Here is a 13163-nt window from a genome sequence, read left to right as displayed (position 1 = left end):
CAGAAAGCTTTCTGCATTCTTACTTTTTCACAAAAAAACAAAACATAATTATGATAAGCTGTTTTTTTCTCATGGAGACCACAAGGTCAACGATTTTCCTGCCATGTTTGAACACACACATGCATAATAGGCAATGTATATGAAATATGTATGATCTGTGTCAAATCAGATTCTGCTTTATAAATGTTACAGCCTTTATAACTTGTAATCAATAAATACATTTCTCAACCCAGGTTGGAGACGTGGACGCGAACTCTGACGTCATCTACGCGCGACATCAACATTTTAAAAATACAGAGCTTTTTGGAAAATATACGGATATCTGCAGAAAATTAATTCAACTACAAAACCGCAACTGCAAACTCGGCACACATTCGCCGTTGACGAATGCTTACGAAGGTGAAATTATACTGCACTTAATTTATTTGTTACACAAGGCTAATATAACCATAGTCGTTGCAAAATTACATTTATTAAACAACAGATTATGTAAATAATGTAGTTATTTATATTGTTGTGGTATTATGAAAATGTAATATACTGTTGTTATCATTTAAATGACAAAATAAAATCTGTATACGTGGCGAATATTGGCATAAACATTAAAAGGCTTCCTGCTTATAGCCTATGGTTGGTTCGGAAATTATTTAACAGGTTTGTTTGTAAATTATGCTTAACATGCTTGTTTACGAAGGGAGAGTCTGTAACTTTACACCACGCACTACAATAAAATAATAGCGTCGGTAATTAATGTTTTGTTATTTTTGTCTTAAATATTATTAAATACAATTATTATTACACAATAAACTGAAAACAAGTATATATAATATACATTTAAATCAAAAGGTGAGGAAAATCCGCTCAAACAAGCGCGATTGAAGGCGGGATTCAGTTGTCTCTTTTCATTGGCTGTCGCCTAGTTACCAAGAAGATTGACAACGGTCTCGTTCTACATAAACAGGTTAAACTGACAATTTTATAAGTTTCTTCTTCATTTTTACTTTTTACTAACGAAATAAACCATTTATGTGAATGTGCGTCAAGGACGACTTTACAAAATACATTTTATTCCAAATTATGAAGCGGTCAATGGTATTTCCTTTTCCGTGGGATGGGCTTAACCCGCGCATGCGCAGAAGATGCTGAGCATAATTTTGGCTGTAATGGATGAAGTGAATTCTCTCTGAATTCAGGGCCGTGGAGGGTTTTATATCCACGAACATCGCCCAATTTCTAGGTCTGGTTACTTTCCAGAACCGCTTAAGTGAACTGGAATCAATTTTAACACATAAATATGTGATCATTTGCGATGAATATGAAACTACAGAGAGTTTACACTGAACATTAAAGCGAATATGTGAACAAGAAGCAAGCGGGTCAAGTTTTATTTTCAGTTATGTGGGACAATATCCCTTCACAGCGAGCTTTACTGCTTCAAAGCTCAGAAAACGTGTGCAAGGAGAGCTAAACATCTGTTTAGGCTTTGATATCGAACAAGGATAAACAATCTAAAACAAGGACATCCTGTATTTTTCTTCTTTCTTTTTGTCTTTTCGAGGGACGCTAGCTTAGCTAAAGCTAGCCGAGAGGCGCGAGCGCAATGCGCTGCTTGAGGCGACCAGTGATGCCATCGTGAAAGACATATCGTTTAAAAAAAATCTTTTTTGTTGTTCTTGTTGGATTTATACTCTTGGATTGGATATATTTCGACGCGATTCAAAGACGCCACGGGACCGGGGATGAGTTGTGGATAACATATGCGCATTAAATCGCGTGCGCATCTTTGTTTTGCTCCGACTCTTTCCTCTGGCAAGATTTCACACTTTTACCCAATACTGAGCAATTTCTGCTGTTCATGTGCTGTCTTGACCACATAGGTCCGCGTCTCCGGAGGACAGAGGTATGCCTGGATCAGACCGCCTGCATGGGACCAAGAGGAAGGCTGAATCGCTGTATCATAATCAGTTGCAGGCGGCCACCGGGGACGGTCAGCCTTTGCACGCAGGCTCCGGTCGACTTCCCACCAAGACGACGAGCTCGTCCACTTCTTCCAAGCACAAGCGAAACAAGTCCAAACACGAGGCCGAAACCGGCTCCGTGCGCGCTGCCGCCGCGCCTCCAGCAGTGGGCGCCATCAAGCCTCTGGTGGAGTACGACGACATCAGCTCCGACTCGGACACGTTCCTGGACTCCCCCGCCACCGGGAAACCGGCGGAGAGCGGAGACGCCGACCGCCTAGAGCTGTCGGACTACGGTGAGGCGGGGGTTGCGAAAGAGAACAGGGCTCATAAACACAAGCGCTCCCGGAAGAAGTCCAAAGACCCGAATCGGGCCAGGGAGTCTTCGGAGAGGGCAGAGAGCGGAAAGAAAAGCAGTAAGGACCGGGAGAGAACGAGCAAAGACAGCCGAAAGAAGGCCAAGGAGAAGTCCAGCTCAGCCGCGTGCCTTGCTTCTACATCCAGACGCTCAGGTGAGTCCAGCAGTAAAAAGTCCGGCGACTCTCTCTCATCCACCGCGGTGCAGTCCACGGTCAGCCTAGGGAGCAGCGCCTCCTCCGCATCCTCCTCCGTCAGCAAGGAAAGTGGCCGTTCATCAAAGTCTCGCAAAGACAAGCGGAGGAGCGAGGAGTATGAGGAGGACCGCAGCCATCGGAAAGCCGCCAAGAGCCACAAGTCGAGCCCTAAAGGAAAGGGCCAGTCCAGGAGGAGTGGAGCGGACAGTCCTTCCACTGCGGAACACGACAACAGCTATTCCTCCAGGCGCAGGGCCGCAAGCCCGAGTCCGTACAGGGAGCCGCCCAGGCGGAGTAGACAGAGGTCTGAGAGCCCCTATGGAAGAAGGAGGTCTTCAAGCGCTGAGAAGGATGGAAGTCCGTATGTAAGCAGAAAACACTCACCTGGAAGTCCCTACGGCAACCGACGCTCATCCAGCACCAGTCCAGTGTCCAGGTGAGTGACCACACACACAGATCTGACATGATGTGCACCATGTACACAGTGACTCCAGACGTTTGTTAGTGCATTGGAAATGTCAAACTGAGGTTTATTTTAAAGAAAGGATGCACCTGACTAGATTTGATGCATGTGCTAAAATGACTTGAGAGAAGGTCTAGCAAATGTAACCTCAGTGTCCAAGAAAGAAAATTATTCACACCATACTATTTAAGGTTGACAGGTAAGTTACTTGAAATTCATTAGTCTGTTACTTTGTGTTGAAATATTCACATTTTACTTAAAGGGATAGTTCATCCAAAAAATACAAATTCTGCCCTGATTTAATCACCCTCAAGTAAAGTTCTAAACCTTATGAGTTTCTTCTGTTGGACACAAAAGAAGTTATTTTGAAGAATGTGTGTAAACCAAACAATTGCTGATCCCCTTTGACTTCCATAGTATAAAAAAAATGTTAAATAGGACTAGAAAATGTTTGGTTGCAGACATTCTTCAAAATGTCGTCTTTTTGTGTTTAACTGAAGAAAGAAACTCGTACAGATTTAGGGTGAGTAAATGAGGACAGAATTTGTATTTTTGGGTCAACTAGCCCTTTAAAGCTTATTGAGGTATGATTATCTGTGTTCGAGGGAAGTCATGGTTAGTACTCTTGATCAGGGTTTATTATACAAATTCTCTTTATAAGCACCCTACAAATTTATATGCTTTATTTAAATGACTTGTTTTTGTCATAATTTAACATTTAAATATTTAAAGATAAATGTATTTTACTTATGTAAAAATGTCTGCACCTGATTATCAGAATACTAATCATTCATAGATTATATCTTAAAGGGTTAGTTCATCCAAAAATGAAAATAATGTCATTTATTACTCATCCTCATGTCGTTTCACACCCGTTAGACCTTCGTTAATCTTCAGAACACAAATTAAGATATTTTAGTTGAAATCCGATGGCTCCGTGAGGCTTCCATAGGAAGCAATGACATTTCCTCTCTCAAGATCCATAAACGTACTAAAAACATATTTAAATCGGTTCATGTGAGTTCAGTGGTTCAATATTAATATTATAAAGCGACGAGAATATTTTTGGAGCGCCAAAAAAAACTAAATAACGACTTATTTAGTGATGGCCGATTTCAAAACACTGCTTCAGGAAGCTTCGGACCACAAATGAATCAGTGTATCGAATCATGATTCAGATCGCGTGTCAAACCACCAACGGCTGAAATCACGTGACTTTGGCGCTCCGAACAGCAGATTCGATACACTGATTCATTTGTGGTCCGAAGCTTCCTGAAGCAGTGTTTTGAAATCGGCATCACTAAATTAGTCGTTATTTTGTTTTTTGGTGCACCAAAAATATTCTCGTCGTTTTATAATATTAATATTGAACCACTGTACTCACATGAACCGATTTAAATATGTTTTTAGTAAGTACCTTTATGGATCTTGAGAGAGAAAGTGTCATATCTCCCTATGAAGGCCTCACAGAGCCATTGGATTTCAACTAAAATATCTTAATTTGTGTTCTGAAGATGAACTAAGGTCTTACGGGCGTGGAACGGCATGAGGGTAAGTAATAAATGACAGAATTTTCATGGGTGAACTAACCCTTTAAACTGCAGTAATAAAGGGTTTCAGTCAAACCAAAAAATATTCAGATTTTATGTATTTTTACTAGTGGGAGCAGAATAAAGCAAAATAAATGGTGACATATTATACCCAAAAATTCTTCATACAGTGGACTACCAGTAAAATTGATGATAAATTTGGAACCAGTAATTATTCAGACACTTTGACCTGACCATGTTTTGCTTAAGCGTTATCTAAGATAAATTTTTTTCTGACACCGTTTAACTCTTGAGTTCTTGTCATATTTTACTACCATTTTTTTTAAATAATAGTGAATAATCTGTATTAATGAATGAAATGTACAAGGTGTCTGAATACATTTTGGTTTGACTGTAGTTCACCCAAAAATGAAATTTGTCATTAATTACTCAGCCTCATTTTATTCCAAACCCATAAGAGCTTTGTTTATCTTCAGAACATAAATTAAGATATTTTTGATGAAATCTGAATGGGTTTTTAATCACTCATAGAAACCAACGAAATTACCACTTTCAAGGTCCAGAGAAGTAGTAAAGACATTGTTAAAATAGTCCATGTGACTGCAGTGGTTCAGCCTTAATGTTATGAAGTGACGAGAATACTTTTTGTGTGTTAAAACAAAAACGACGACTTTATTCAACAATTTCTTCTGCACCCTGTTGGTCTCCTACGCAGTTGACGTAGTGAACGCAGTGCAGTGCTTCCGTGTTCTAAACACCGGCTCAGTATTGGCCGTGCAGCATGACGCACACGTGTAATTCTGACACGAGCCGGCCAATACTGAGCCGGCGTTCTGACGTAGTTCACGGAAGCTCCACAATGTGTCTTCAACATAAACGGTGTAGGAGAGTGACAGGGTAGAGAGGAAAGTGTTGAATAAAGTCGTTATTTTTGTTTTGTTTTTGCGCTCAAAAAGTTTTCTCGTCGCTTCGTAACATTAAGGTTGAACCACTGTAGTCACATTGACTATTTAAACAATGTCTTTACTACTTTTCTGGACCTTGAATATGGTACTACTTATGTTGCTTTCTATGGGGGATAAAAAAAAAAAAACTCAGATTTCATCAAAAATATCTTAATTTGTGTTCCGAAGATGTGGGTGTGGAATGACATGAGTAATTGACAGAAATTTCATTTTTGGGTGAACTAACCCTTTGTTATCAGCACATTTCACATAATAATTGTGAATTTATAGCAGCAGGTCATGTTATTACTTTGATATCAGTTGTAAGTAGAGTTTTTTTTTTTTTTTAATTTATAGTATGAAATTCAGCCCTAATGGTTTTTATTTAAAAACATGTCTTCACATGAAAACTCCAGTGCATCGTACAGTCAACTTAACAGTGTTTAAAGTTGCATAGTGGAGTATGAAAAATGCTGTAGCCCACCATTGAGATCTCGCTCTGTCTACATGCCATAATTCCTGTATTACAGGTCTATATTTAGCTTCCCCTTGCAGGCTTTAATTTACTGATTACCACTATCTGTGAAGCACAGAACTGCACCTACTGTTTGTCAGGTCAGGTTCTGTGTATTGTGGAAAATATGGGGTTTTCAATTTAAAGTGTAAATAAGAGAAAAGGGGTTTTTGATGTACATTTGATTGCCCACATATGAACAGCTAAAGCTTGTGTAGATACTCAAACATTGCTTGGTTCTTATTGGTTTTTCTGTTACAGAATTAAAATGTTCACAGCTCGTCTTATGAGTTAGGGTTAAGTTACTGTAATTATGAAGGTTTTATTATGGCAACTTATTGCCAGCAGTTAAAGTGGTGAGCTTAAAAAGCATATTTTTCAAAAGGGCAACATTTGTAGCACCACATCAATAGCATCACAAGAAACACCAAAAGTGACAGCATATTTCATTAACTAAAAGCTGTTATTATGTGTGGACTGTTTCTTTGTTCAAAAAGGGTGCTGTTTACTGGGGATGTGCAAAACGCCTTTGTCTGAATGGCTAGTCAATCAATATAAAAGTCAGCATGAAATGAAAATTTACCCTGTTTATTTTCTAAATGTGTGTTATAGATTATATTTTGAACAATTCATCTGTGCATGTTCCATTAAAAAAATCCAATCATCAAACCCATGCATAGAACCAAGTCCCCCAAGTTCTCTCTCGATAATCCATTACTAGGGATGCACGAAATTAAAATTCTGGGTTGATACTGAAAACTCAGGATGCATTTGGCTGAAACCAAAATAAATAATTTATAATTAATGAATCAAACATATTTAATAATAAACACTCAAATAACTAAAACTGAGTTCTACAAACATTTAAATTGCACAGTTTTTATATCAATTTTAATAACAGAATTGTTTCTACTACAGTTTGTTGGTGAAATATAAACAATATAAACAAACTGAAATAACTTGTTTTCATGACATATTTATTCAAACATTTTAAATAATGAAGACCTCACGAACAGGTTAAAGGGTTAGTTCACCCAAAAATGAAAAAAAAAAAGTCATTTCTATACTCCAAGCATACGAGTTATAACAAGAGGAAAGTGTACTTGCATTGCTGTCGATATTTGAAATTTGCTTGAAGTTACGGGATGTGTAATTGTGCAGTGCTGTCGTTGATTCGTTGTATAATTGACGTGTGATTGAATCCAATGTAGGGCTGTCGCGGTTAAGGAATTTCCCTTGCGGTATTTTTGAGTGGCTCAATAGCGCAATATGTGGTATTACCGCCATATATATATATATATATATATATATATATATATATATATGAGAGAGAGAGAGAGAGAGAGAGAGAGAGAGATCATATTCAATAACGAAACTAAAAAGAGCATTGAAGTAAAGAGAATGTCAAAATAAGGGTCTACAAAACAGAACATAAACCTGACAATAAGATGGTAGAGCTGTTGTATGTATAATAGTTAGTTCCGATCATCGAATCTGACTAAACAAGACTTTCTGCTGATATTTCACGAGTATAAGCAGAACTAACGTTACTCATCTCTGCGCGTTCTAGACGGGCTGTCGGTCAGTGCAGTTACATTGTTATGACACAAGGTGGCTGCAAGGGACTGTTTTTGAGTCTTTAAACCGTTCATTCAACTGCACGTTCAAAAACGCAGATTCATTCCAAGAGAGATGAAATGAAACAAGCTGTTGAAATCATTTTAACGTTAAGCGCCACTTTATAAGGCTCAGCTGACCAGTAATGCTTCGATGCTAAGGCAGAGATTTCGCTGTCCTTGGACACGACAACTTTTTTTCACGAATATATCTCGGCCTGAAGGACAGACGCAGGTAATCGCACGCGCTCAGTCGATCTCTCTCACATTCACTGTCTGTTTAGGCTTGTTTAGTGCAAATCTACGGAGCCTCTGTACAAATCACCATGGTACACATTATGCTATCATTATTACCTTATTTAATATTTAGTACACGTGTATGAAGTGTAAAACGAGAAGGACATAGCCTTTCAAAAAATAGAAAACATGCAAATATCGCTGTTGCTGCGGTTTTTGCAGTGTTCTGCGGTTGGCTCGTAAAAAGCGCGGTATTACGAAATTGCGGTTATCGCGACAGCCCTAATCCAATGCGCAGATTCAAACAAATATAAGGACATACCATGGCATTCCAAACAAATCAAATAAAGTGCGTTGCTTTAGTAACTTTCCACCGTTGAAAAACTGTATCGGCTTGGCGTCTTTGATTGCGTCTATCTACCATCAGCATAGACCACGATGCAATCAACAGGTGTCACTAACATTCACTTCCGCTGGCTGTAATTAAAGGGCCATACTCCTAATTTTGCTCCTACAATATCTTCTCTTCTGTGTCATTCTCTTACACTTTTTACATCCAGCACTTCCAGGTTTTATGTCCGAATGGCGGCTCAGTATTGGCAGACACTGTTCACGTGAGCAGCACGATGCAGGCATGTAATGCTGACACAGGAGCCGGCCAATAATGACTCAGCGTTCTGACGTAGAACCTGGAAGTGCTGGATGTAAAAAGTGTAGGAGAATGACACAGAAGAGAAGATATTATTGAAAAAAAGTAGTTATTTTTGTTCTGTTTTTGTGCACAATTTTAACAATGTCTTTAGTACCTTTCTGGACCTTCAAAGTGGTGGTTAAATTGCTGTCTGTTGAGGAGAGATATACCCCTCAGGTTCCATCAAAAATCTTAATTTGTGTTCTGAAGATGAACGAATGTCTTACGGGTGTGGAACGACATGACATTATTGACTGAATTTTCATTTATGGGTGAGCTACCCCTTTAATAAAACGTCTGTTTGTGTAACTGATTTTGGCCTGAAACCGACCCATTTCACTGGAAATTTTTGGTAGTGAAAATTTCAGTGCATCCCTATCCATTACACTTGGATGTACATCAAAATATGGAAGGAGATCCATTGCTGCTTCCATTTTAATCCTGTGCAATTAGACTGTTTGAGGGTCATGATTAAAAGATGAATTTTGAGATTTTGCATTCTGACTGTGCAATATTTCCTTTTTGGACAAAGGTTGCATTTATTGTCTGTCCTGATGAAGTCTGATTTTAATACATTTCTCTTGTTTCCCCTCCCCAGGCCTTCTCTGCGTTCCCGGAGCCGTTCTCCTCACTACTCCTCCTCACGCCGCTCCTCTTCCCATTCTCGCACTAAGAAACATTCTTTATATTCCGGAGGAGCTAGCGGAGGCTCCTCCCACAGCAATCACCCAGGCAGCCGCTCCCCTTCGTCTTCACGTTTGCCGATCACGTCCAGCCTTGGAGCCGAGTTGACGCGAAGAAAGAAAGAGCGTCAGGCGGCTGCCGCCAAGAACTCTCCCTCCCTCCGCCTGAACACGTCCAATGTGGCAAATGCACCGGTGAAAAACACTGAGCCGCCACTAGAGACGGCCCCACCCACTGAGCCTCAAAGACCGCCTTCCCCACCTCCGAACATTGTTACGGCGGAGGAGCCTGCTGTGGTTCCTCCACCACCTCTCCCGTTATCCAGTCCTCCTCCGCTCCCTCTCTCATCTCCTCCGCCTCTCCCGGCGAACTCTCCCCCTCCTCTTCCTCTCTCGTCCCCTCCGCCTCTTCCTCTAAACAGCCCTCCACCAGCTCCTCCACCTTCAGCACCTGTGACACCTGTTTCTTCTCGCTCGAAAAGCCCCACACAGAAATCTACCCAAAGTCCTGCACACCTGATGAAGACATCCACACTTCCACCTCTTCCCCTGCCGCCGGTTCTTCTGGGAGACTGCAGGGACAGGTGAGTTCTGCAAATGCTGGCATATATAATTGGCCAACGCATTGCAAGTGTACACTGGGTTTTTCCTGGGTCAGAATTGGTTTTCAGTGGTGGCATACGAGGACGGTCATCGACGCACAGTACAAAGTATGTACTTATGTACTCTCTCATAATAAATTTGTAAATTCTGAGCAAAAAAAAGTTACGTAGTTAACTTATCCTATTTATTCATGAAATAAAATTAATCAGTCAGGATTATTAAACAAAGTGCTTATAAATTTACAACGTGTAACATACCATAGAAAAGGTGGCAGGTCTATTATTTTGCATTTACACTCCAAGACTTAATGCACAGGTCATTTGACATATTATATTTTGTTCCATCCATTGCTATGGTTATTAGTGTCAATCGGATTCAGTTGCGCATTTAAATACAGTTAAAACTCCCATTATAATCGAAGTCGTTTACGCTGTGCAGTGTACTTTGTTGGTTATAATGAAAGGATTTGCGAGCATGCAGAACTCACAACGTTTTAGGTGGTGTTGAGTGAATTCTGACTAACTCAATCACATCTGAGTGGCCATTGCGTTCAATCGTTCAACAGATATAATGCTGCAAAAACACCTTGTAAATAAATCTATACAGGGTCGCCTGCAAGTCGAAGTATCAGAATGGTAATGTGTTTTCTGCATCACTCTCTACATTGTCAGAAACATAACGGTAATTGATATTAGCAGTTGGCTTGACTATGTTGTCAAACAGCAAATAATGTGTTGCTAATGTTACACAAACCATGTTCCCGTTCACCATCTCAGTCAGACAGCTGCCTTCTAACAATTACCATTAGAAACGCTTTGAACATCATAGAAAGTCAGTGGAGAAAAGCCCCACTCCGCACGTTGACGGGTTTGGTTACATGTTTGTTGAAGATGGGCAGTACACCAGTTTTAAAGGGAAAATACTCAGCAGTGATGTTGACTGAGGAATTTGCACATGGTTTGTCTTAGGGTTGTAGCGGTATACCTGTTTGACATTGCACACGACATGAACATATTATCATATAGTGCACATTTGCTTAACTACACTATTGGGCTAAAAAACAGACAGGGAATCTCACTTGCGCATACACTTCTTTCCACTCGACTGCTACGCTCATTGGGTCTCATTCATGGAACATTCGTAAATATATGAGTAAATATGTGAGTGATTTGCGCGTAAAGAGACCTTCCCGAAAACTCTTCTCCTGATTCACAAATACTTCGTAAATGAAAGAAATGATAGTGAAATGTGTGTGGTAATGAATTCCAATCAGTCGTAAATGGGACGCGCGTGCACGCTCATTCTCAATTACCATTAAATCCGACTGACAACTATATATGGGCATCATATTATTAGGGCTGCAACTAACGATTATTTCAATAATCGGTTAATCTGTCGATTATTTTTACGATTAATCGATGAATCGGAGGGAAAAAACATTAATTTCCAACCTTTTATTCAAAAACAGAAATGACAGTGCAAATTCACAGTGCAAAAAAATCCTCAGAGCGTGCAAAAACAGGTTGCTCTTTTAACATCCCTGAGCTGTTAAAGTAGGCTAATAAAAAACAAATGGACTAACACAAAAAACATACACATGTATGCTTTACATCTGCCAAATATGTAGGGCTTTTTTTATATATATAAATTGCACAAAAAGATGTATAATTTTGTTTAGCTTAAGATGACCAAGTGCTATAAAAAAACTTTAAAATGAAATTTAAAAAGTACAACAAACAAATATATTTGTCAACAATAACCGATATGGGACAAAGCACAGAATAAATAAATGACAACAGATCAGTGTTAATTTTGACAGCAAATTTTGATTTAGTTTTAGTCATAGTCTTTTGGATTTTCACATTCGCAATCGAAATGTATGCCACTGATAAGCATTGTAAATGCAGTATCACAGTACACATACCAATTAAACGCGCAGGTCTCCTCTCGTGCGTCCTCCTCACTGGACGAGGCAATATCACTTTTGTTTCGCCTTCAGATATCTATTTTATAGATGCCATCAATGCTTTTATCTTTCTAGATGTAATTACCAAAATCAAAGCAGTCCATAAACCTTAAATCCTCACGAAAACTTCGGTCAAGCCAGCTCGCGCGTCAACCTGAGAGATCAGCCTCCTTACCTTGTCAAGTGGTCAAATTCTCGGTTTCTGAATGGACAGTTTGGCTTGATTGACATTCGGGCATGATTTTATATACCATCGACCTGTCCTAAAACGTTAGCACGCTTTGATCGATTGTTTGGAGATCGCGTGTTTCTCTGTTCGAAGCGCATTTCCTGTTCTTTACATTCGCGACAAAACAGTTGATTATTTATGAACGAAAGCGTGAAAAAAAATGGTCTCATTTGAAAGAAAATATCTAAAGCTAAAAGATGATATAGTGTGACTGATTGAAGCAGCCCGTATCAAAAGTGCGGGGGTCGATTTCTGTCTTTTCAAAACTGCGGGGGTCCTGACAACGGCACGCCTGTTCAGAACAACGTCACGGGTCTCTCCGATGGTCTTTCCTCTACCTCCTCTCCGCTCTGCTATTTATTTATTTATTTTTGCTCCGCTCTGCTATTTATTTATTTATTTTTGCTCCGCTCTGCTTCTCGCTCAACCACGCGTTTTTATACTCAAACATCTCCGCTTCTCATTGACAGGCGTAATAGTCGCGCGACACAACGAATCGATAATGAAATTCGTTGCCAACTCTTTTAATAATCGAATTTTATCGATTTTATCGATTCGTTGTTGCCGCCCTACATATTTTGACACCAAACAAAGTATTTTGGACATTTTATAGGAAACAATTTCCATAACAATTAAGGGCCCATTAGTTTGCCCAACCGTATTGAAATCAATTCATTATTTGATTAAAGTGCTATTACTGGCTCTCACAATAAAAGTAAAAAGAAAAAACGTATGTAATTACTATATATAATATTTTTTTCAAAATGCTGTGTAAATATGTACCTTATTAAGGTGAATTAAAATGTAACCTTATTAATGAGCAAAACGTTCGGATGTTGAACGCACTATTTATGCTAGGGCTGTGTATCACCAACAATGTCACGATACGATACGCATCACGATACTAAAGCCACAATACCATACGTATCACGATATGGTTCAATTTAGAATTTAAATTTCTTTTGAGCAGAGTTTAGTAACAGTAATATGTGTCTATTGAATAACCAGTGTTATAACAGTCATGATAACTGAAAAAAACTTTTGTTTTTGTCATTAAAAAAAACAATGATTTAAATTAAATATAAAAAAGTCACAAAAAAGCTTCTTTTAAAAGCTTGCTTTTAAAGTCACTCCCTCAGTAACGTAACTGAATTG

The 13163-nt window shown here is 39.2% G+C and overlaps 1 protein-coding gene across 3 annotated transcripts in view; it reads left to right on the top strand.

Moving 5' to 3' along the window:
- The first annotated feature begins 1091 nt into the window (after positions 1 to 1091).
- cdk12 (cyclin dependent kinase 12) overlaps positions 1092 to 13163 on the top strand; it is a 38315-nt gene continuing 26243 nt past the window's right edge. For 2 of the 3 annotated variants that reach the window (XR_010897284.1, XM_067411508.1), the window contains exons 1-2: positions 1093 to 2948; positions 9126 to 9794. Coding sequence is in view for 2 of the 3 variants with exons in the window: in XM_067411508.1 (XP_067267609.1) it covers positions 1903 to 2948; positions 9126 to 9794 (1715 nt within the window). In the remaining variant the exon portion in view is untranslated. Of the gene's footprint in view, positions 2949 to 9125; positions 9795 to 13163 lie in introns of all 3 variants that reach the window. The other variant, XM_067411509.1, reaches the window with a different exon arrangement.

The sequence above is a fragment of the Chanodichthys erythropterus genome, chromosome 15 (assembly GCF_024489055.1).
Source record: "Chanodichthys erythropterus isolate Z2021 chromosome 15, ASM2448905v1, whole genome shotgun sequence".
In the NCBI taxonomy this organism is placed as follows: domain Eukaryota; kingdom Metazoa; phylum Chordata; class Actinopteri; order Cypriniformes; family Xenocyprididae; genus Chanodichthys; species Chanodichthys erythropterus.
This window is presented reverse-complemented; position numbering and strand designations above follow the sequence as displayed.